Source organism: Festucalex cinctus, chromosome 8, assembly GCF_051991245.1.
Source record: "Festucalex cinctus isolate MCC-2025b chromosome 8, RoL_Fcin_1.0, whole genome shotgun sequence".
Lineage (NCBI taxonomy): Eukaryota > Metazoa > Chordata > Actinopteri > Syngnathiformes > Syngnathidae > Festucalex > Festucalex cinctus.
This window is the reverse complement of record NC_135418.1, coordinates 9096126-9121937: the sequence shown is the minus strand read 5'-3', so window position 1 is coordinate 9121937 and position 25812 is coordinate 9096126. Positions and strand designations below refer to the sequence as shown.

Here is a 25812-nt window from a genome sequence, read left to right as displayed (position 1 = left end):
AAATATGCCGTAATGTAATATCCTCAATGGAAACATTGGTTGAAATGACATTGAAAAGACATCGCTGGTGTCCGTCCAAAAGAATTCTGAATTTGGTTGAAAATTGAAAGGTGAAAAGACGCCATTTTCAAGACGTTGAAAAGACGTCTTAAAAAGACATCCTTTGGTTGAAAATTTGGTAGAAATTTGGTTGAAAAGTGAACCAAAGTCTAAATTTGGTTGCCAGGACACTAAATGATTCATTAATCATAATTATTCTTATTATTAAAGAAGTATATTTATTGTCAGGTTTTCTATAAATAAATAAATAAATAAATCATTTTATAACTTTTTTTAAAAAATGGGTAAAAATACACAATAAAAACTGAAGATGAACATATAATTTTTAAGAACATTATACAAACACTTAACATTAAAACAGTTGGAAATTGAAATTACTAAAACCATATATATATATATATTTATTTATTATTATTATTATTTCTTTATTTTTGGTGTAGTGGCTGCACCCCAGACTGTGCATTTCAGATGGTCAGCCATGGTATTATACATTTCTTCTTCTGTAGCCTTCCATCGGCACTTTTTTGACAGCAGCTGTAAACACAAAGAAACACCCGCACTCACGCACGCACACGCACATAAAAAAAAGAGAGCGCAATGATGATGATATGTTTAATCATACACGGCAGACATAATAAATCGAAAACGTTACTGTTGTCAGGTGTTCTTGATTGACATAGTCTACTGCTGGGTGTGGGCGGGGTTACACACCTGTGTCCATTTCAATAAATGGCTGTGCACTCATTAAGTGAGTGGCATGCAGGCCGAACGCAAACTGCTGCTGTCTTGTGTTTTCCTCCGTCTACCGGCATTTCCAAGTCCTGTGGCATGGCTGCGCCAACAGGTTATGGGCCCAGTACTATACGGGAAAGCTTTTGGAAGCCGATGGAATCGTTTATGTTTCGACGGAGATGAAAAGAATTATGAACTTTTGGAAACAAAGTTCCTGGCACATTTGCGTCTGCTCGATCTCAAGAACACGATCTTGAGTGAACCTCCCGATGCAGATGAAGACGCCAGTAAAAATGAAGAGGCGTACGCAGTTCTAATCCAGCTGTTGGACGACAAAAGTTTGTAGTTTTGATGAGGGACGCCGCGGATGATGGCAGAAAAGCGCTGCAGATCCTGCGCGACCATTACGCAGGTAAAGGAAAGCCGCGCGTAATTAGTTTGTACACTGAACTGACATCTCTTCAAAAAGGCGTGAACGAAAGTGTCACGGACTACATTATTCGCACGGAGACTGCCATTACAGCGTTGCGTAACGCAGGAGAGACTCTGAGTGACAGCTTGCTGACCGCAATGGTTTTAAAGGGCCTGCCTGACACGTTTAAACGGTTCTCTGTTCATGTTACGCAGAGTGACGAAAAGATAACCTTCGCCGAATTTAAAACAAAATTGAGAAGCTATGAAAGCACGGAGAAGTTTAGTGCTTCGAGCTCAGGCGAGGACAGCGTGATGAAGGTTAAAGGAAGAGACAATTGGGCTGCAAAGATCACCTGCTTTAAATGTGGACAAAAAGGCCACAAAGCCGCGGAGTGCGCATCGACTGGAGAGCACAGAGAGCAAAGACAATGGTGCAGCCTCTGCAAGAATGCTACGCATAAGGACGCACAATGTCGGCGGAGAAAGCGGGATGAAGCGACGCAAGCGGTGGACAAGGAGGACCACACGTTCGCATTTAAGGTGCACGAGCCTGTCAGCACGGTAAATGCGAAGGGCCTCATGGTCGACTCCGGAGCGACGATGCACATCATCACCGACATCGAAAAATTTGAGGAGTTTGATCCAAGCTTCAGCGCCACATTCAGTCATCTTTAAGGAGGGACAAAATCGACTCATCCATAAAGATGGTATGATTTTTGACATAAATACAAATGACAGAGTATATTATTTGAGTACCATTCAAAATAATATTGATGAGTGCAATGTGTGTTATGATGTCCAGACATGGCATGAAATATTGGGTCACTATAATTATGGTGACGTGTTAAAGCTGGAAAGTGTCACAAAAGGTATGAAAATTGAAGGGAAAAGTCAGAAATGTAATTTGAAATGTGAAGTGTGCATCAAAGGTAAATTTGCACCGAGCAGAAACACTGCCCCTGATGAAAAAGCTAAAAACATTTTGGAACTTGTTCATGCAGACTTAGCTGGACCTATAGAACCAGCTGGAAAAGATTTTCTATTTGCTCTAGCATTTACAGATGACTACTCGGGAGCTATGTTCACTTATTTCCTCAAAACCAAGAGTGACACAGTTAAAGCTACGGAAAAATCTATAGCAGATGTTGCTCCTTATGGGAAAATAAAATGTATGAGATCAGATAATGGAACAGAATTTACATCTTCTTTGTTTCAATCTCTGCTCAATCGAAACTCTATCAAACATGAAACCTCAGCTCCTTACTCACCCCATCAGAATGGGACTGCAGAAAGAGCATGGAGGACTCTGTTTGAAATGGCAAGATGTATGTTGAGAGCGGACTACCAAAAGAGTTGTGGACATATGCAGTACAAACTGCTGCTATAATTAGAAATCGATGCTTGAATAGACGTCTTCAACAAACCCCATATTTCATATTAACTGGGAAGAAACCCGATTTGTCCAAAATGAGAGCATTTGGTACAGAGTGTTTTCCCTACAAATATGATAAGAAAAAGTTAGACACGCGCTGTGAAAAAGGAAGATTTGTTGGCTATGATAAAAACAGTCCTGCATTTTTAATCTATTATCCAAATATGGGTAAAGTAATGAAAAACAGGCTAGTGAAGTTTGTCACAAAGAATACAAATGAATGTGATACTCAGACAGATGATTTGCATGACTATTTCCAACACAAAATGAGAGCTGACCTTCAGCAACTGAAACTTGATTTGTCCAATGTAATTCCACAAAAAGTAAAAAGCGAGTTGTGAGTCCAATAGTGATCTAAAAAGTGATGAGAGAAACCGAAGTCCTCGCTATCCAAAGAGAGAAAGAAGACCCCTGCAGTATTATACTGATTATGAATACGAAGTAAAAACTGAAGATGAAGGGTTAATAAATGTTGATTATTGTTATCGTGTAACTTGTGATGTTCCATTGACAGTACAGGAGGCTTTGAGCTCTTCAAAATCAGAGCAGTGGGTTAAAGCCATGAAAGAAGAAATTGATTCTTTAACAGAAAATGACACCTTTACATTAACAGCTTTACCTGAAGGTAAACATGCAGTGGGGGGAAGATGAGTTTTTGCCATTAAAGACAACCCAGTTGAGACAATTTACGAGGCTAGGTATGTGGCAAAAGGTTATAGTCAAGTGGCTGGTATTGATTATAATGAAACGTTCTCACCTACTCCTGATATGACCTCAGTCCGTGTGCTAATGCAACTTGCAGCTCAGTACGACTTGGAGCTCCATCAGATGGATGTTAAAACTTCATATTTGCATGCCCCTATAGATTGTGAAATTTATATGGAGCAGCCTGAAGGGTTTGAGGTGAAGTCAAAAACAGGAAAGAAATTGGTGTGTAGACTCAATAAGTCATTGTATGGTCTGAAACAGTCAGGACGGAATTGAAATAAAATGCTTCTTGACTGTCTAATTGAAAATGACTTTGTTCAAAATACAGCAGACTATTGTGTTTACAGTAAAGAATCGGACAATGAAAATATCATCCTGATTATTTGGGTTGATGACATTATTCTTGCAGCGAGTGATTGTCAAATACTTCAAAGTGTGAAGGAAATGTTGAAAGCAAAATTAAAGATCTTGGGAAGTTGACACATTTCCTTGGCATAGATTTTACCCAGAAACGGGGGCAAGTAAAAATGGATCAGAAAAGATTCATAACCAAGATTTTGGAAAGATTTGACATGACTCACTGCAAAGCAAGATTAACACCATGTGAAATGAAATTTGATAATGAGGGTGAACTTGCTGATTCAAAGAAATATCGTGAATGAATTGCCAGTTTGTTTGTATTGATAGAATATTGGATTGTGTGTTTTGAAGGATATGATACATTGTTTTGTAGCCATGTCAATTTAAGAATAAGTGGGGTTGGATTGTCAGGTGTTCTTGATTGACATAGTCTACTGCTGGGTGTGGGCGGGGTTACACACCTGTGTCCATTTCAATAAATGGCTGTGCCATCAAGTGAGTGGCATGCAGACCGAACACAAACTGCTGCTGTCTTGTGTTTTCCTCAGTCTACCGGCATTTCCAAGGCCTGTGGCATGGCTGCGCCAACAGTTACAAATAAACACTGTTTTTTTTTGTCTACTTAATTTTCTAATGAATTGATAATGTGGACCAAATGCCTAAAAAAAAAAGGGCTATTGGTTGACACTGAAAGGGAAAAGCACACAATAGTTTACTTTTCAACCATTTCACATAAAGTCATATCATAGCGATTATTGTGATCATGGCAAAGAAGATTGCGGAACAAAGCATGAATGAGAGAATTACATAAATGTAATGTTTCTTTTTCCTCTGATCCTGCTTTTGGACTGATGGCCCCCTCCTCTAACATCGCTTGGTGGGTGTGGACTCCTGACACATATTTACTCTTGTATTTACAGCCGGTTTCTGTATTTCGTTCCTCCAACCTGCCAGCAGAGGGAGCACTTAGCAAACGTTCAATTGCTCAATGCTGGCTTGGCAAGTGGTGGAGTCAGGATCGTTGCGCCACTTTTGATGAAACACGAAGAAATTCAACTTCACTGCAGTTTATATGAGCATCACCTTCCATTCAGCCACGTCTGGAAACTGCTGCAGCATGACCACATGAAACATGTTGGGTCAGGAGTCATGAGAACTGAGCTTGCTGGCCCAGACCAAGCCCTATACCAAAAGCCGAGTGACCTCAGCCCCTGATGCCTCATGGGAAATAAGAAGTATGTGTCTCAATAGACCTCAGACTGGATGCAGCTATTTTTGACACAATGGTCAACACTGAAGACTTACAGTAACCTACATCTATATAGTATAAATGTGCACCTACATGTACTGTTTAAGTAAGTTAGTTGTAAGTTGGGAATAGTTACTCTAAAGCAGGGGTATCCAAACTACGGCCCGGGGGGCGTTTGCGGCCTGCAGTCCATTTTTCAGTGGCCCGCGACATATGCTAAAAATGGCATTTGACTCAGTTAAAAAAATAAAATAAATAAAATAAAAAGTGAACAAAACAAAAAATGTTTGGAGATGGTCAGAGTAAGAAGGGAGGGTATCGAAAAACAGGTGCTATTAAAGGTTATTTTAGTTCACTAAAACTAATTTAAAAAAAATAAATAAAACTAAAATTCAAATAATATTGTTACCGAAATAAAATAAACAAAAATGCTTTTTAAAAAACAAAATAACTGAAACTGAATTTTATGTTCACAAAACTAACTGTAATGATAGCAAACATGTCCTTCGTTTTAGTGTTTGGTAATTAATTTAATGCATGAGCCTTTGTAAAAGAATTGTGAGAAATTGCCACTAGGTGGCAGTTGTGTATCGTCAGCATGGGGTGAGGCGGTAATTAAGGTTAAAAGGTTTCACCTGCGGCTTCACTCTCGTTGTTTGGCACGTTAAACATGCTGCTCCGTGTGGTGCTGTTGTTCGCGTCCTGATTATTTCTGCATGTAAGTTTGCTTCGACAGTTTCCATGGCTATTTTATTATGACTATTGTTTTTTATTTATCTGTTCACATATTGTTTATTTGTGTAGGATGTGGATTCCCCTGAAGTGATTGTTTCAACTGTTTTAGCACCCTTGGTTTATGGAACGAGGTGCGTTATTTTGTCTTGAATTATTTGTAAAAGGATTGATTGTGATGGCTGTTTTAATATTAGATTAAATGTATGTTTTATATTTTGGAAATTGCTTATATGATGTATTATTAAAGTTTGTGTAGTTAATTATGTAGGTTTTTGTTGAAAATGTGATATTGACCCTTTGCTTTTTTTTTTTGCTTTTCTATTTCTGTTTCATAGTTTTCACGGTGTCGGAAAATAAAACACCCGTATGAAACTCCGCCATGTCTTCTCATTGAGGTCAAGTGCAGCTACAGGGATGATTCTAATTTATTTTATTTTTTTTAGTAATTTATTTTGATATAAACCGGAATAATGACGTTTGAAAGTATGACACACAGAAGTGACGTCATCTAGCAGCAGCCAATAGAAAAGCACCTTAAGATGACGTTGCTCCCATGCTGTTTTTTAAACTAAATATTGTGTACAAGTAATACATTAAAAAAAAAAAAAAAAAAATACTAATACTGAAATTAGCAAACTAAAACTAAGCATTTTTAAAGAACTAATAAAAACTAACAGAACCACCCTGAAAAATAAGAAAAACTAACTAAAATGAAAAATTCCAAAACTAGAATAACCCTACTGTCATAGTACAAATAAATTGGTTTATATACTGTAGCATTTTTCTTAATATGCAAAAGCACAAATTATTTGTACAATTTTTAGGACCAAACACAATTTCTCTTCATAACATTATGTGGCCCTTGCATCCATCTGATTTTCTATATGTGGCCCTCAAATGAAAAAGTTTGGACACCCCTGGTAAATCGTTTTGGTACAATATGAAAAAGTATTTTCCCCTTTCTCAAATTCTTAGGTTTTTTTTTTTTTTGGTATGTTTTCCACTTTATTGTTTAAGATCATCAAACAAAAGTAGATATCAGACAAAGCCCAAGTAAATATATGAAAAATTGCCCCCTTAAATCATGAATTAACTGTGACTAATGACATTTTTTGGCAAGCTATAAATTAGGGGTGTGAATTGCATCGTACCTGACGATTCGATCCGTATCACGATTCAAAGATCACGATTCGATTCGATACCGATTAATCCCGATATGAATTTACAAGTTGATAGTTGTGATTTTTTTACTCAAATTTAGAACATACCATTCAGTAAACTTGCACATGTACACTGTAAGATTTGTATGAAAATGTATTTATTGATCTGAAACTTCAGTTTTATAACTGTGAGCCACTGTATGTAACAAATAGGTTGTAACCTTTTTTCATGTTGGAACAGCATTGAAATAAAATATTAAGGCTTAATGTTCCATTAATATAACATTCTTCCATGCTTAAGGTGTGAAAGTTGGATGTTTTGTGGAATATTTTTCCATCAAAAATGGATGTTAAAAAATCGATTCGGCTGCCTATTGAATCGATTCAAGAATGGCATTCTGTAGTATCGCGATATATTGCCGAATCGATTATTTTTAACACCCCTACTATAAATGCAAATGTAAGACAGAATTTGAGAAAAAGAGCAACAGTCAAACATGGCGGTCATGAATGTGATGGTCGACGGATGCTTTTCTAGTTCAGGACCTGAATTACATGGTGTGATTGATGGAACCATGATGCTGCCCTGTACCAGAAAATACTTAAGGAGAATGTCTGGGACTTTTTTTTTTTTCTTTTCTTTTTAAAAAAAAATATTTTGGAGTGGCCTAGTCAAAGTCTAGACTTGAATAAAATTGCGATGGTGTGGCATAAGCCCGTTCATGCTGTTTTCACCCAACACCAGCGATTTGTTCCTTGAAATGTTTCTTTCTGTAGCTGAAGTGACATCTTCCAACAATATGGATGCATTTTCTAGCGTGGGACAACATAACAAAATGAAAAATCACTTTGACTTCACCCCTTCATGCCCTAACAGTGTGCACAGACAAAGGAGTTGATCACTTCTTTGGGTGTTTGCCAATTAACAAAGAGGATATGACTGTCGTGTCCATAACGGGCAGCGGATGGCCTTTTTATAGCCTGCTTTATCAGACATCAAGCACGTCTGCAACAATGTGTCGGACAAAGATTTATTACCAACTTTAAGATTGGATGAATGCGATAAATTCTTTATCAGCAAAAGCCTTCGCTCAGACATCCCAGGTGACTTTGGAGGAAGCAAACAGAGGCTGGAGAAGCACCAAAAGCACGCCCGGTGGACATTCAAAAACTGCAGAGTGGGTTTCACTAAATGAATCGTCGCGTGTGAGTCAACTTCCTGGATTACTTGATGTTCTGTCGGTTTGGGGGTCCCATGGGAGATGACACACTTGTTCAACAGTTGAGGACTCCAGGATCAAGAAGCACCTGCTTGCTCAAGATAGTGGCCCCTTGGTGTAAACAAGGGGCCCTTCCTTAGTTTACAGAAGTGACAACAACATAGACTCCTTTTATGCAGCAGAATAACCTGTAAGCAGTGTTTTAAGTGGAAAAAAAAAGTCCCGGTACACTCCTAATTTATATATATATATGGTGATCTTTTAGAGTGGGCATGCTGGACTGAGAAAAATGTGAGCACCCGAGCAGAAAATTTGGGGGTATTTTTATTGTAAATTTTAATATTAAATATTATTTAATACCACTGTGTAGGTATAAAATGAAAGGGAGAATATTCAGGACTGTCAGGTTGATGCGCACACAGACTTTAATTTAATATAACCAGCACCGTGGTGAGTGAAATTACATAATCACATGCCCACAAATTTGCCAATCAGTTGAAATTTACAGTACAATGTTGTATTGTCCTGTGTTTTCAAAAGTATCAGTCACGTGTAATATTCTGGATACTCATGCTCAGTAATTAGGTTGCTACTAACAAATTGTGGTGTTTTTTTCACTGAAAACACTTATCTGTGAGTGTTTTACGCCAGGATTCCTGTGTGGGATAATGAGAGCCTAGCAACTTCATTGTCTGCATCAACCATTCAGAGTATATCATCTCAGTATCGTGAATGGTGACTTGCAGAAGTTAGGTTTCTATTTCACAGTGTTGCTTTCATTTTACTCTTGATCGTTCTGACAACATGATGATGCAGACTTGCTTGGAGTAGCAGTTGGAAAACTATCTTGTGAAAGAAATTTTATATTCACATTATTACTGAGGAAATCTGCATTTCGAGTTTCTTCTACACTTATTTTATACTTATTGGTACAACCATACCCCACGCACTGTTATTTTTGTTTGCCATAGAGGAGAAAAAATTAGCTTCTTGTTTGGCATGAGTAATCCATGCTATTTATTTTTAATTTTTTTTGTATGTCTGTGCTGTCAGCCTGCAAATCCACTGCAGAGTCTGAAAATCATTTTTTTTTTTTTATTAATTAATTTATTTTTTATTTTATTTTATTTTTTTTAAGCTTTAAGCCAGGACAGCACAGTAGCGATTTTCTTAACTCAAGAATTATGGTTGTACACACGCTTTGGGGTCGGCTAGCATCGGGCTAGGGGGAAAAAAAAACAAAAACAAAACACCGGGCTAGGCTAGCATCACGTTGAATGGCGCAATCACACTTCTCTCATACAGCACATATATATATATATATATATATATATATATATATATATATAATATCTCACAACTGGAGTAATCATGCGCTTGGTGATGAGCGCACGGAATTCTATATTATATGTTAGTCAGTGGACGAACGGCCCTCAGCGGATCAGCATTTTGGGATCAAAATATGTCTCGTCAAGCGTACCGGAACGCTGACAGACTGACAGTACGTTCTTTGCACATTGAGAAGTACCGGAACGCTCAAGTGAGATTTTTAGACGTGCCGGAGCTTCGTACCGGTGCGTTCCGGGCCACTTAAAACACTACTCTTGGTCCAACCTCGCTTTCTGATAATGTCATCGTTCTCACAAGTGTTAAATATTTTTTTCATGGTGTCACTTGAGGGTCTGCTACACTTCGTGCCTACACTTCATACTCATACTCTGTGCTGTGTGCAAGGCATGCATGCTCAGTGCAAACAAAACCCCTACGCCACCGAGAGAACGCTCCCTGCGCATACTCTGCCAATGAGAGCACCACTGCCCCCTAATGTAGTGGAGGTGCAATTGCACTTTATTCTAAGACAGTAAAAAAAAAAAAAAAAAAAAAAATCAAAATAAAAAAGCATGTTCCCCGAGGTCAAACACGCTACCTTTGACGAAGCCTCGCGCCCCCCGGGGGGGCCCGCCCCACTATTTGAGAAGCACTGGATTAGAGCAATATCCTTAGTGAATAGGTGGGTAACTGGGTGCAGTTGTGGTGCTATATTTCGCGCTATTACCGGACGCAGCGCATTCTTAGTGAATATACCCCTTGGTTTTACAGTTTAGGCTTGAATTGGGTTATGGTTGACGTTAGGGTAAGGAATGGGGGTAGGCAATAATTTTTGATAGTTGGTGTTAGGGGAAGGGTTAGGGAAATCAATGAGATGTCCCCACAAAGATATCACCGTGAGGATGTGTGTGTGCGCGCGCGTTTGGGGGCGAAATCGGGACGAAGTATTTACAATTGCAAACTGTGATGTGACGGAGGCACCGAGGGAGCGAAAGTGCAGTTGGGTCGCGTTGCTGGCAGGCTGAATGTGTTAAAACACCAACGGTGTCCTGCTTTATGAGCAGAGCCAGGTTGTGCATAGGTCACAGTTGTTAGTGCAGCTGAGCTGGAGGCCAGGGGCCGCCTGTGTTGAGATGTGGCATTTGTAAAAACAGGTTCTTTGATGGCTCCTCCGCCACTCAGGACCACCCTCCCTCCTATCGCACGAGTCAGTCTGGAAGCCATTTGCTCCGTTTCCACAGAGAAAGTTCAGGCTTCATGACCTTTCGCATCTGTTGAGTGTTTGTTTACCCTCAGCACTTAACCCATTAGACAAAACGAAAAATCCACAGGTCACATTGACTCTCTGATGACGCGAGCTAATCCGGGGTCATCTATATTTCCACACTCTACATCTCATTAAAATGTCACTACTTTTGTTTAATTTAGCATATTTATAGCACTGCAAAATACTTAACAAATAGAGTATATCCGGATGTGCCCAGATGGAAAAATAAAAGACAACCAACAAACCCAAGAATACATTAACAAGCAAGCCATTTTAACTTCTCTTAATTTAAATGCAGATGTCCACACTGAATCTATTTTGCTTTCGTTTCCCACAGTCGCAAATTGTTTCATGAAATGTGTCGTGACACATCTCAACTTTTCATGCCATGCTATTTATACACTGTAAAAAAACAAAAAAACAAAAAAAAAAAACGAGGTATTTGTTGAAAGTTCACCATGATATGATAAGTTACTTGCATATAGCAATGTATGTTTAAGCAAATGAAGCAAATTGACCATAACTTGTAAATTTTTACATATGAGTTCTTGCCACTCAGGTGAATGTTCCATTGGTGTTTTCTTCCACCAAGTCGCCACCTTTGTTTAGATTAAGGTTCCTGTGTTGCCTCCACGGCTTTTTTGATGTAAATTAGTTTATTGCTTTAAATTGTAATGTTAAAAATATATATTCATGTTCGTTATATAAAAAGGATTTTTGTTTGGATTGTAATTAACAATTTGATTTATGTTAGAAGGAAAATAGTATCGTTTAACATATTTCCGGTTGTTGATGTCGTACTTCCGGTTTTCGATGACGTACTTCCGGGACGCCATCTTGCACGAACAGAGACAACACATGGGCCGAGCCTAAACACTATCCAGCGCCATCCACGTAGAATTGTCAGGCAGGAATGCCGTAAGTTTCATTTCATTATACTTTGTACTTGCTAGCATGGATATTAATGTTTATTTTCATCGAATCATCGTTGTGATGAGATCGATGCACCTTGTTTTCTTTGTGTTGACGTTACAGTGTGGCGATTGGCTTGGTGTTTTTGTGTTTACAGTTTTCACCACATGCTTATGAAGACAATTAAACGCTGCAACTCCACTCCAGGGTCTTCATTTGTGGTTTAGCTTGGTGTCACCAACATCTCTGTTGAAAACACTACAGTGAAAAGGCATCATTCGATGATTCTTCGTGGTCAAAATGGCTTTCAGTAACAGGTCCGTTCGCAGTTCCAGGACAGGCCACTCATCTGCATCAGTGGTAAGCGCTGCCCAGGCTCGAGCCAAAGCGGAGGCTGCTAAGGTGAGAGCGTCGTATGCAACCAAAGAAGCACAGTTGAAGGTGGAAAAGGCACGAAGTGAGTTGGAAAAGGCCAAACTCGATGCAGAATTAGAAGTGTTGACACTACATAAGGAAGCTGATGCTGCCGTAGCTGAATCAAAAGTGCTTGAGGAAGCGGAAGCAATCCAAGAAGACTCCGAAAGCAGACAATCACTAGCAGAAAAAGAAAAAATTAAACGCACAAGTGAATACGTGCAATCCCAAATAGACAATGAACAGTCTCCACGCCTTCAAGATTTACCATCTTCCTCTCGCCAACGAGTAAGCTCACCCACCACATTTGTGACATGGCATCAGGCCGATGAAGACAATTTAGAGCTCCCTCCAGTCAGCTCCGAACCAAAGCTTACAAAGGACATTGTTACTGCTCTAACTAATCACAACATATCCAAACATGATAGAGGCGAAACAAAACGCAAATTAGACGAAACAAATTACTCTCTCAACCCATTCAGCACACCATTTACGCCACAATGTCCCACCCCAGCCAGCATCTCACAGCGAGATGAGCCATTTGCCCAGTATATGGCGCGGCGTGATCTGATAACTTCAGGCCTTTATCAGTTCGACGATAGACCAGAGAATTACAGAGCATGGTACTCTTCATTTACTGGTGCAACAGCTGAAGTTCAACTGAGTCCTACTCAGCTGCTAGATCTGATGACAAAATGGTTAGGGAAAGAGTCAAGCGAACAGGTGAAACGCATTCGTTCAGTATACGTTAACAACCCCTTGTTCGCTTTGCGTAAAGCATGGGAGAGACTGAATGAATGTTACGCAGCACCCGAGATAATTGAAAAGTCACTTTTCAACCGATTAGACAGTTTTCCAAAAATAACAGCCAAAGACAACGTCATGTTGCGTGAGCTAGGAGACCTGCTGCAAGAGATTCAAGGTGCCAAGGAAGATGGATACCTCCCTGGTCTGCTATTTCTAGATACATCTCGTGGAATTGGACCAGTAGTAGACAAACTCCCATATGGACTTCAAGAAAGGTGGATGTCCCACGGCTCTCAGTATAAAGAGGAAAATCAAGGCTGCTTCCCACCTTTTGAATATTTTTGCAAATTCATATGCAAAGAGGCAAAAAAGCGCAATGATCCCAGTTTTAACCAACATAACAGCCAAATACAGCTCAAATCAGAAAAGTGGAACTTTAAGAGTAGTAAACAGATTGCTGTACACAAAACCGATATTTCACCCCTTAAAGACCTTGACAAGAACTGCCCACTGCATAATAAGCCTCATCGACTCGAAAATTGCAGAACATTTAGGAAAAAACCACATGAGGAGAGAAAAGCCTTCCTTAAAGAGAGAGGAATATGCTTTAAATGCTGCGCTTCAGACACTCATCTTGCAAAGGACTGTCAGTCTACAGTAAAGTGCTCTGAATGTAATCGTACCAGTCATGTCACAGCCATGCACTATGGTCCTTCATCACAGACTAACGAGGCTCCTCCACTGGCTCAAGAGAATGGCGGGGAGGAAGAAAAGGTAGTGGACGTCACAACAAGCTGCACAGACGTGTGCGGTCTAGGCCAGCTAGGTCGTTCATGTTCCAAAATATGTCTCGCACGGGTGTACCCCAAAGGTCACAAGAACAAGGCTATCAAAGCTTACGTGATATTAGATGAACAGAGTAACCGTTCCTTAGCCAGAACAGAGTTTTTCGAAATTTTCAACATTAAAAACGAGCCGTTGTCTTACAACCTTAAAACATGCTCTGGTATTGTTGAAACGTGGGGCAAAATGGCGGAAGGTTTTCAAATTGAGTCACTGGATGGGTCAGTAGTTGTCCCTTTACCACCGCTCATTGAGTGTCAAGACATTCCCAACAACAGGAGTGAAATTCCAACTCCGGGTGCAGTGCTACACCAGCCACACCTCCAGTCCATAGCAAAGTACATCCCAGAACTTGACCCTAACGCCGAAATACTTCTGCTATTAGGACGTGACATTTTACAGGCACATAAGGTCAGGCAGAGAATTAATGGCCCTCACAATGCGCCATTCGCCCAACGCTTAGATTTAGGCTGGGTCGTCGTCGGAGAGGTGTGCTTAGGTAAACTGCACAAGCCAACAGTTAGTTCTTTCAAAACAGTTGTACTGGAAAATGGTCGCCCTACTATTTTTGAACCATGCAACAGTCTTGTTCAACTGAAGGAAACACACCACACAAACAGGTCAAGAACGGCACCTGAACAGACGCTAGGACAAACAGTGTTCAACAGGACGGAAAATGACAACAAACCAGCTCTCTCAATTCAGGACACACTCTTCCTAAAAATCATGGACGATGCTATGTGCAGAGATGAAGATAACAGCTGGGTCGCCCCACTTCCTTTTAAAAATCCTCGCCGGCAACTGCCAAACAACAAGGAACAGGCCATCGGTAGATTCTCATCCCTAAGACGTAACTTAAGCAGGAAACCTGAAATGCAGAAACAATATGTGACATTCATGGAAAAGATCTTCTCCAATGACCATGCTGAAATAGCACCTTCACTAAACGAAGGGGAAGAGTGCTGGTATCTACCCACATTTGGAGTGTATCACCCACAAAAAAAGAATCAAATCAGGGTTGTTTTCGATTCAAGTGCCCAGTTTGCCGGTGTCTCGCTCAACAATGTTCTCCTTACAGGCCCCGACTTGAATAATACGCTGATTGGGGTATTGCTCCGCTTTCGGAAAGGGAACATTGCTGTAATGGCCGATATACAGCAAATGTTTCACTGTTTTAGGGTTCAAGAAGACCACCGCAACTTCCTTCGCTTTCTGTGGCACAAGGACAATGACGTGAATAAGGAAGTAATCGATTATCGAATGAAAGTCCATGTATTTGGCAACTCGCCATCTCCAGCCGTAGCTGTTTACGGACTACGCAAGGCCATCTGCGCAGGAGCAAAGGACCATGGTGCCGACACTGTCAATTTCGTGTGGAGGCACTTTTATGTTGATGATGGCTTGATCTCTGTATCCTCCCCAGCAGAGGCGATAGACTTGCTTCGAAGAACTCAAGCTTCACTTGCTGAATCCAACCTGCGCTTGCACAAATTCGCTTCTAACTCACCTGAAGTCATGCAAGCCTTTAGTCCCGAAGATTGTGCACCATCTGCAAAGGACTTGAATTTAGATGATGACGAAATGCAATCACAGCGAAGTCTTGGCCTCATTTGGGAGACAAAGACAGACACATTCACTTACTCAGTTACTACTACAACCAAACCGTTCACTCGACGGGGTGTACTATCGACTGTCAACAGTATTTTTGATCCACTTGGTCTATTAGCACCATTCACGATTCAAGGACGAGCTCTCCTCAGAGAGCTCACTGCGGAATGTTCAGATTGGGACACACCACTCCCAGAGGTCAAACAAAGCAAGTGGGAGACATGGAGAAATTCTCTTCAGGACTTGAAGGAATTGCATGTCCCTAGAGCTTTCACATGCACCTCACTCAGTACAGCAACCCGCAGAGAACTTTATCTATTTGCAGATGCTTCAACTAAGGCGATAGGAGCTGTAGCTTATTTAAAAGCAGTACAGACAAATGGCGAAGTACAAGTCGGATTCATAATGGGAAAAGCCAAGCTTGCTCCCCTGTCAGGGCCGACAATACCAAGGCTCGAATTATGTGCTGCAGTCTTGGCAGTAGAAATGGCTGATCTCATCAAGGAAGAGATGGACTTGCGTTTTGATGCAGTGCATTTCTATACAGACAGTAAGGTAGTGCTGGGCTATATATGTAACGTGTCAAAAAGGTTCTACACATATGTCCACAACAGAGTACAGCGGATTCATCAATCGTCAAAACCCGAACAATGGCACTATGTGCGCACTGAGGAAAACCCAGCAGACCATGCATCCAGGTCCTTGTCAGCAGCTCAACTGGTAAAGTCCACATGGTTCACCGGACCAGTCTTCATCCACCGTCCTCCCACAAGGACAACACAAGTAAGTGGAATGTTTGACTTGATTGAACCAGGAAAAGATTGCGAAATAAAGCCAGAAGTTAAATCGTACGTCACATACCTCCAACCGCTCATCACTAAACGTTTTGAGCACTTTTCAACATTTAAGTCCTTGGTCAGAGCAACTGCAAATCTTATCCACATGGCAAAATCCTTCAACGGCACTAACCTAAACAGTGAATGCAACGGCTGGCACAAATGCCATATACCTCGAACAACCGATGAGATGGCTCAGGCAAAAAACTTCATCCTCAAAGAGACACAAAAGGCTCATTTTGAGAAAGAGCTTTCTGCAATGGCTGCCAGGAAGCCAATGCCAAAACAAAGCTCCTTACAAAAACTCAACCCAATCTTACAGAATGGTCTAATTTCTGTTGGAGGTCGACTCAAACACTCAGAAATAGATAACTTGGAAAAAAGCCCTGTCATCCTTCCCAAAGGCAGTTACGTTTCTCTCTTGCTCACTCGTCACTACCATGAGCAAGTGAAGCACCAAGGTCGTCACCTGACGGAAGGAGCAATTAGATCTGCTGGACTTTGGATTTTAGGTGGCAAAAGACTAGTCAATTCAGTAATCCACAACTGCGTAACATGCCGCAAATTACGTGGTAAACAAGAACAACAGTACATGGCGGACCTTCCACCAGAACGACTCAAAGCCTGTCCTCCCTTTACCTACGTTGGCCTCGATGTCTTCGGGCCTTGGTCCATAACTACCAGACGCACCAGGGGCGGGCAAGCTGAAAGCAAACGGTGGGCCCTCATGTTTGCCTGTATGAGCTCGAGAGCTGTACACATTGAGGTGATCGAATCTCTAGACACATCTAGCTGTATAAATGCCCTCCGTCGTTTCTTTGCACTAAGAGGTCCCGCAAAACAGTTGTTTTCTGATCGTGGCACCAATTTCATTGGCGCTTCAAAGGAATTAAGAAAGGATAATTCCATGCAACAGTACCTAACCGACCAGGATTGTAGATGGGAATTCAATCCGCCACACGCCTCCCATATGGGAGGATCTTGGGAGCGCATGATTGGCACCGCCCGAAGAATTTTGGACTCAATGCTCCTCCAAAATAAAGTGCAACTGACGCATGAAGTGCTGTGTACACTCATGGCCGAAATCACAGCCATTATCAATGCTAGGCCACTTCTTCCAGTTTCGTCTGATCCAGAGAACCCCTTCATCCTATCTCCGTCGATGCTCATTACGCAGAAATCTTGCCTGTTACCCCCACCTGGAGACTTCATGGACAAAGACCTGTATACCAAGCAGTGGAGACAGGTTCAAGCTCTTGCCAATCAGTTCTGGACACGCTGGAGGCGAGAATATTTGCCCACATTGCAACAAAGACAAAAATGGACTGAGTCTCGCAGAAATCTACAGGTCAATGATCTAGTGCTGCTTAAGGATAAGCAGGTCACAAGAAACAGTTGGCCCCTGGCAAGAGTCACCGCCACATTCCCGAGCAAAGACAAACGAGTGAGAAAGATTGAGGTAAAGGCGTGGGACCAAGGCACTCTAAAGACTTTTATCCGACCAGTGACAGAAGTGATTCTTCTTCTGCAAAAGGACTTGAATGTGTAATGTTTTGAGTATAGTGGCCTCGAGAGGCCAGGCGGGGAGTGTGTTGCCTCCACGGCTTTTTTGATGTAAATTAGTTTATTGCTTTAAATTGTAATGTTAAAAATATATATTCATGTTCGTTATATAAAAAGGATTTTTGTTTGGATTGTAATTAACAATTTGATTTATGTTAGAAGGAAAATAGTATCGTTTAACATATTTCCGGTTGTTGATGTCGTACTTCCGGTTTTCGATGACGTACTTCCGGGACGCCATCTTGCACGAACAGAGACAACACATGGGCCGAGCCTAAACACTATCCAGCGCCATCCACGTAGAATTGTCAGGCAGGAATGCCGTAAGTTTCATTTCATTATACTTTGTACTTGCTAGCATGGATATTAATGTTTATTTTCATCGAATCATCGTTGTGATGAGATCGATGCACCTTGTTTTCTTTGTGTTGACGTTACAGTGTGGCGATTGGCTTGGTGTTTTTGTGTTTACAGTTTTCACCACATGCTTATGAAGACAATTAAACGCTGCAACTCCACTCCAGGGTCTTCATTTGTGGTTTAGCTTGGTGTCACCAACATCTCTGTTGAAAACACTACAGTTCCTCAATAGGATTTTTTAAGTTGTAGTATAATGGAGTATTGATTTACTCCACTAAAGGCCATATAATATTCGATATATAACAAATGAACTTTCAGGCACTGTATGTGCAGCACATTAATATGCATCTGTGGTTCTACTTTTAAATGTACAAGATTCAGTCAAGTTCACATTTCAAATGTGACCTTTTTGTTTGAACAACTCACCTCAGTTATTCACCTTTGAACATATCAACATATGTTAACAATTTCAAACATGCGTTGTGTGAAAACACGTTACGCACTCGAGTTACAATAACAAATACATTTCACAGTGTAGCGCACTTTAATTAAATGTATAGTTTAATGTAGAATTATATATGTAGAGGCTACCTGTGGACCAAATAATGAAGCATGATTTGATTTGATTTGATTTATTTGTTCATTTTTCCTTTCGGACAACATTGTTGACAATCAAACATTACATCATACAATTTTGACAAACAATAACCGAAAAGAAAAAGGGCTGGCAGGAAGAAGCATAAAGCTTATAGATTCCCGCCCCCATACTAAACTAGGACGCATAAAATCAAATAAAAATATAGAGTCAGCAGAAATGATAAAATTTCAATTTCTGGTTAGATTCCTTTATGTTTTTGTCCATTTTTTCCATGGTTTTCTCCATTTTTTGGATAATAGTCTTTAGCTCCTCAATTTCTTCCGATCTTTTCCCACTAGGCATGTTGTAAAAACAAAAAAGTTGCTGTTACAGCTGCGCCGCAGGGAGTAAATCGCAGAGCGATAAGTTGCGTCCTTCTCTATCAGAGTCAGGAAGCAGAACTCGACTCAGTGGTGAAACTGTGTGCGAATACGTAGTGCACAATGCACATTGAATGGGGACAATTGATCGTGAACAGCGGTGGTAAAAAATGGAAAGATGATTTAACAATTTAAATAGTATGTTAATAATAGAATATTAGATATTAACAAAGCAAGAATGTATCAATTTCATCACATTTGTTTATGAAATTTGTACTAATGGCCCAGTCGGTCCAGCATTAGTGAACATTGGGTGGCCCAATACAGTCACGTGTTGACCCCGGTGCACCAGGCCACTGTTCATGTCTGACCCTGAGAGAGAAGAACATGATGGAAGTCTCCAACAATCAATATGAGTGCACCTGGATGCTGAAATTATAATGACACGATCACAGCGTGTTTGACGCCATTCTAATTGGCTGCTGGACCTCAAGTATGAATGCAAACAACTGCAGTTTTCTAGCAACTGTTAGTTGGGCACGCATACAGAATTTCAAATCAGTCCCTATTGTTGCGTCCCTTTTGACATTTTCTCCAGAATGCATTCCTCACCGAGTGGGCATTGGCCAGCTCCATGTTTGTGGGAAGGTCCTTAATTGTACCGTAGACAAAACGATATTCAGTAAATAATTCAAAAGCGCTACTGTAGGGGGATACTGTATAGGATTTTAAAATACAAACTTCAAATATATAATCAGGACCTCTTATGAAAGGGTGTCGAGTTTAATATATCTCAGTTGAAGTATGCAGGTAGTATATGAAGACATTAAGTAGAGGAAGTGCCAGGACAAGCTATTGTCTCAGCTATGACAATACAATGGCCCAGGTCAAAGGAAATACATTCAGGAGAGAAAGTCACAGTCCAAACGTGTAGGCTTCAAATCTTGAAATGAAAATCGTGACTTCAATGTGTTCGGTTTTCGTGACAATTAGCAACACAAAATGAGTTAGCTCGCACCGGATTACGAGCTATGATTTGATTGTACAATAAATCTTACCTTCATACTAAAACTGCTTTCTTTCTGCCCACTTTGAGGTCTCTGCATGTCAACCAACGTTTAAGCTGCTCCACACTGTGTTGGTATATTGAAACATGTTGAAATTTTCACACCTGGGACGTCCTCTTCTTCCAAAATGACGCATATGCTGGTGTCGCTACTCTATTTGTTTGGAATTCCGGACCTTGTACATATTAATGTGATTAATGTGTAATATTAACGTAAGCTCTGTTGAGATCAACCCACTGTTGTTCGCTGAACCAATGAGGTTGAGCTTCAGCCCCCTAAAATCCTCCAGAGCCCGCCCCCTTCTCTATACGTTTTATTTTTTAGTACAGATTTGCTTTTTTACAGGTACAATTTTTTTTCCAGGTACAAATCACGACTTTTACAAATGCAAATGTATACTTTTTTTCTACAGGTACAATTTTTTTTTTTTACAAGTTACTTTTGCAGCATATTTACCTCCTTAATGGCACCTACACTCTTAGTTTACTCATCATTCACAGTACACAAATATTTGTGCAAGTATTTTTTTTCTCTTTCTACAATTTTAATTTCTACCTGAGTTTAATTTTCCAATGTAATATTACTCTTATCCATCCATCCATTTTCTGAACCGCTTGCTCCTCACAAAGGTTGCGGGGAGTGCTGGAGCCTATCTCAGATGGCTATGGGCAGTAGGCGGGGTACACCCTGAACTGGTTGCCAGCCAATCGCAGGGCACACAGAGACGAACAACCATCCACACTCACAAGCACACCTAGGGACAATTCGGAGCACCCAATTAACCTGCCATGCATGTCTTTGGAATGTGGGAGGAGACCGGAGTACCTGGAGAAGACCCACAGGGACAGGCACAGGGAGAACATGCAAACTCCACCTAGGAAGGCCGGAGCCTGGACTCGAACCCGAGTCCTCAGAGCCACCAAACGCGAAACCTCGATCCAGGATGGCACAGTTGACATCGCTGGGAATCCTGAGTCCACGCAGTCACACATACACAACAACAACAACTTTGGAGGCTAAAATTATTTATCACTTAAAGCAAAGTTGCAGTAAAATGTAAGTTGAATTCTCTTTTTTTATTGCCAAGTTTCTTGATGTTGATGACTTTTGGACTGATATTTTGCTTAGTTTTTCACTGAACCCATATATGGTTTCTGTATATTATTGACATATCTCAATTCAGCCTTATTTATAAAGCACTTTAAAACATCCATTGCTGCACACAAAGTGCTGTGCATGGAATAGAAATCAGTCTCGCAGTAGAGACAAGTGAAAGAAAATAACACAAAATGAAATTAATTATAGTAAATATTATAAGTAGGTAAGTATACAAGCAAATAACATTAATATTAAAAAAATATATATAACAAGATGTAGGGAAGTGAATAAGTAAATATAATAAGTATAAATAAAATAACACAAAATACAGACGGTACCATAACACATTGAAATGATGTGAAGTCTCATGCTGAGTCAAAGACCAAAGAATAGAGATGTCCGTCAAAAATTATACGAAATTTTGTGCATATCAAACAGCCCTAAATCCAAAAAGATAATGAAGGCAACTGCTAGCCAATCGCAGATAGAAGGTGCTGGGGCAGAGTCATTCATAGTTGACATAGTTGTTAACAAAAGTGACAAGTGGTTTTGCTGCAAATTGTCAGGCCTGCGGGCCCAGCCCGCTGAGTGTGTGTGTCTTCCAGGTGTGGTGCAACGGAGTCAAGCAGCAGGTGTGTCCAATTAATCAGCAGCCTACTTAAGCCAGCCTCTGACTCCGCCAGATCGTCACAACTCCTGAATGAGTTTGTACATCCAGCTAGACCTTGAAACTTGAAATCAACTTTTGCTTACCTTTCCTGACTCGCATTTCCGTCCTCCTTTTCAGCCTGTCGTCCTGCCCGCAGACCCTGACCTTGACACAAACTTCGCCAACCAGAACCAGCCCCCAGCACCCAACGGACTGCAACCTCTTTCTGGCCGTCCACTATTGTAATAAAACTCTGCCAACTCATTCATTCTGTTTTTCTGCATTTGGGTCCCCACCCCGCACCGGAACCGTGACACAATGAACTTTTGAGTTGAATAAATGCAAAATGAACTACACCTTTTTTTTCCATTTGTCTTTAGATTTTAGAATGAACTGCCTCTTTTAATTGACAGAAAATATTTCTGAGCATTTTTGCAAGTGTCACGATGCCACTGTTCAACCTGAAGAACATCTGCAGTAGGACTTTTAAATGCAATTTAATCAACTTGCTACATTATAATTTCCCCCCTGTTAGTAACTGTACTATGCTCTTATTATGGAATACGTGTTGGGGTTTTTTGCACTGTTTCCTTGCCTTTTATATTCTACATTATCTATATAAATATTTGTCTGTGTAATCATATATTAATTATACATTTTATAAATGTTAGCTAATGTAACGAGGTATTTAGTTTATTTTATACTACAGTTTAACCCTGGGTGGCACGGTGGCGTAGTGGTTAGCACGTCCACCTCCCACTTCTGAGGACTCCGGTTCGGGTCCAGGCTCCGGCCTTCCTGGGTGGAGTTTGAATGTTTCCCCGTGCCTGTGGGCTTTCTCCGGGTACTCCGGTCTCCTCCCACATTCCACAGACATGCATGGCCGGTGAATTGGGCGCTCCGAATTGTCCCTAGGTGCGCTTGTGAGTGTGGATGGTTGTTCGCCTCTGTGTGCCCTGCGATTGGCTGGAAACCAGTCCAGGGTGTACCCCGCCTACTTCCCTGAGCCAGCTGAGATAGGCGCCAGCACCCCCCGCGACCCTTGTGAGGAAGAAGCGGTCAAGAAAATGAATGGAGGGATGTTTAACCCTTTCTTTTTCAACCTAAATGTTGTGTTGTCGTTTTGATGCTTGTCTGCCCCATGTATGCACCAATCACTGAGACAAATTCCTTGTAAGGTGAAATTTAATCTCTTAAATGGCACTAAATTCTATTCTGATTCTGATTACATTTAAGTTAATTAAGTGCCCCCCCCCCCCCCCCCCCAAAAAAAAAAGAATGCCCCCCTGCACTTTCTTTCTGGTGACGGGTCTTGTGGTTACACATACAATACAGTAGCCTACTATGTTAATTGAGAACAGAGCCTCAAAGCTAAAATGTAAGCTATTCCTTCCTTCATGGTGACCCTGCCCCTCTAAGTGCCCCTCCCCTCCAAGATAGAGCCTCTGGAAACAACAGACAACTGGCGCGTCTGACGAAACATTTAGCTGGTAAGCCTATATGCTCCTGTCCATATGCAGCAGTTGAACTACAAAGAAAGACCGGTCTTCCCCTAATCTGCACCAATGATGGCTTTCACTATGCTGAGGCCGATGTCCACTCATCCCTTCTCGTTCTCCGTTGACCTGACCCTGACGTCGGACGACGACGAAGGAAACCGCAGCGAGAGCGAAAGCAGCACCGACCAAGGTTACAGCTGCTGCTCAGTGCCGGGCGCGGGCGGCGTCGTGGTCCAGCAGCGGAACGCCGCCAACGCCAGAGAGAGACACCGGACGCAAAACGTCAACACGGCTTTCAGCGCATTACGGACGCTCATTCCCACGGATCCGGTGGACAGAAAGCTGTCCAAAATCGAAACGTTGCGCCTGGCGTCCAGCTATATTTCGCACCTGGCCAATGCGCTCGTGGTGAGCGATGAGAGGGAGGACGGCGCGCCGTGTCTGAGAGCAGTTTACAAGGAGGAGAGAGGCAGTGGAAACTCCAGACAGCCCCGGAGCATCTGCACATTCTGCCTCAGTAAACAGCGAAAGGGGGTAATTATTCACATTTACATCCGTTTTAATACATAGCGCACTTACTGTACTGTAAATCCACACGACACCCAATGTTGAAATTGACTTTTGGGAATTACATCAAATAGGCGGAGAAGCTGTCAAAACAAGCATTCAAACACGATTTCCAATTCAATAGTCAGCAAAGTTGTGCTGATACAGAAGCAACATTTAGGGAAATGACAGTTTACATTAATTCTTTAAATTAAACGTGGAATTAGAATGAAACCTATTATAAACATTCTCCATTTAGATCAGGGGTGTCCAAACTTTTTCATTTGAGGGCCACATACAGAAAATCAGAAGGACGCAAGGGCCACATCATGTTATGAAGAGAAATTGTGTTTAGTCCTAAAAATTGTACAAATAATTCATTTGTGCTTTTGCATATTGACAAAAATGTTACAGTATATAAAACAATGTATTTGTAATATGTCAGTAGGGTTATTATTATAGTTTGGGAATTTTTCATTTTAGTTTTTATTTTGTTTTGAGTTTTTTTTTTAATTTAGTTAGTTTTAATTAGTTTTCGGAGTGGTTCTGATAGTTTGTTTTTTTTTAGTCTTAGTTCTTTAATAAATGGTTAGTTTCAGGTCAGTTAGTCTCAGTGTTAGTTAGTTTATTTTATTTTTATTTTTTTATTTTTTTTTAAACACATGGGTGCGGCGTCATTATTCCGGTTTATATCAAAATAAATCTACTAAAAATCACATTTAAAATCATCCCCAAAGGCTTATGCATTAAATTAATTACCAAAGACTAAAACGAATGACATTTATGCTATAATTATAGTTAGTTTTATTCTAGTTTTGTAAACATAAAATGTAGTTTCAGTTAGTTTTCTTTTTTTTAAAAAGCATCTTCGTTTTTATTTTATTTCGTTAACGAAATTGTTTTTTGAATTTTAATTTCTTCGTTATTTTAGAAAATAAAATAACCTATATAGCACCTGTGTTTTTCCATCTCCAAACATTTTTGTTTTTATTTTATTTGAACTGAGTCAAATGCCATTTTTAGCATATGTCGTGGGCCACTAAAAAAATGGACGGCGGGCCGAAAATGGCCCCCGGGCCGTAGCTTGGACACCCCTGATTTAGATGTTCAAAAGTGTCTTTTTTATTTATTATTTTTTTTTTTTACACAAACCTCAAACCTGCCAATGTCTTTTTTTTAGATAGCAGACATACATTACATTGAAATGATCTGAACAGTTGTAAAATAATCTGACTGTCTGCCATTTCTTTCTTTGTTCACAGGCAAAAGCCAGACGATGTTATGCGAAAATACATGAAGGGACAGTGAGAAAAATACATTCTCATTAAAAACTATCCCATAATTGGAACTAAACATTGCCCGGTGTTTTGAAGAAATACCTTAAGACCCAACACCACTGAAGACTCTTTACAGGCACCGTTCTGTTTTTGTTTTGTTTTTTGCCCATGAGGAGGTGTCACCAAGCAAGATGTGTTGTGGCTCAAGTGTGCATAATGCTTCATAATGCCAAGAGTAGGTAATGTTAATGTGAGAAACATAAAGCATCAACATCATTTGGTGATCGGTTTATGTTTATTGTCAAATATGTTAAATTTGCCCCTATAATCGCTTTTTGACAAAAATAACGATGGGATTAATTATAATTGTTATTAATGTAATAATAATTATAATTAATATTCTACAAGGTGTGAACAGATGTATTTTGTTGTGGAAGATTCATACACATACTGGATGAAAGGTGGGCAATTGTATTCAGCAGAGTTGTGAGTTCGAGAGTTAGACAATTTTGTGGGAATTGACTGAGGTGAAAAAAATCCTCAGGGCTGGACGTGTTTTTAACAGTAGTCCAATACTCTTGTACACAGGAAGGACTATGCATTGCTTATATGCACTTAACTGCAAAGAAATACTGAAATAATGAGAAGCAATAATAATAATAATAATCATGAACAAAATACAGTGTTTGTTCTTCCCAGCCATTTTCTGATTTTGCAGATGAATTAACATTGCCTACAATGTGTTTCACCAAGCCGTGATGTTTGTTGTT

The 25812-nt window shown here is 40.4% G+C and overlaps 2 protein-coding genes and 2 long non-coding RNA genes across 4 annotated transcripts in view; all 4 read left to right on the top strand.

Annotated features, from left to right (window-relative positions):
• Positions 1 to 1835: 1835 nt before the first annotated feature.
• LOC144023629 (transcription factor 15-like) lies at positions 1836 to 25812 on the top strand. The gene is made up of 3 exons (XM_077529287.1): positions 1836 to 1913; positions 23241 to 23753; positions 25028 to 25812. The coding sequence occupies exons 2-3, from the start codon at positions 23286 to 23288 to the stop codon at positions 25091 to 25093; spliced, it is 534 nt and encodes a 177-aa protein (XP_077385413.1). The 5' UTR covers positions 1836 to 1913; positions 23241 to 23285; the 3' UTR covers positions 25094 to 25812.
• Positions 1896 to 25812, top strand: part of LOC144023630 (cystatin-B-like) — a 30302-nt gene continuing 6385 nt past the window's right edge. Inside the window, exon 1 of the mRNA XM_077529290.1 lies at positions 1896 to 1913. Coding sequence (XP_077385416.1) covers positions 1911 to 1913 — 3 coding nt within the window. The 5' untranslated portion in view covers positions 1896 to 1910. The remainder of the gene's footprint in view (positions 1914 to 25812) is intronic.
• LOC144023980 (uncharacterized) lies at positions 11296 to 11779 on the top strand. Its single transcript, XR_013284650.1, has 2 exons — positions 11296 to 11584; positions 11736 to 11779. It is a non-coding gene; the product is annotated as an uncharacterized LOC144023980 (long non-coding RNA).
• On the top strand, positions 17585 to 22076 carry LOC144023981 (uncharacterized). Its single transcript, XR_013284651.1, has 2 exons — positions 17585 to 21775; positions 21859 to 22076. It is a non-coding gene; the product is annotated as an uncharacterized LOC144023981 (long non-coding RNA).

Bases quoted from the DNA above. Each gene is read 5' to 3' on its own strand.
- LOC144023629 (XM_077529287.1), top strand. From the start codon at position 23,286: ATGATGGCTTTCACTATGCTGAGGCCGATGTCCACTCATCCCTTCTCG. The intron at 23,754-25,027 runs GTAATTATTCAC...CTTTGTTCACAG, and splicing joins TCAGTAAACAGCGAAAGGGG to GCAAAAGCCAGACGATGTTA.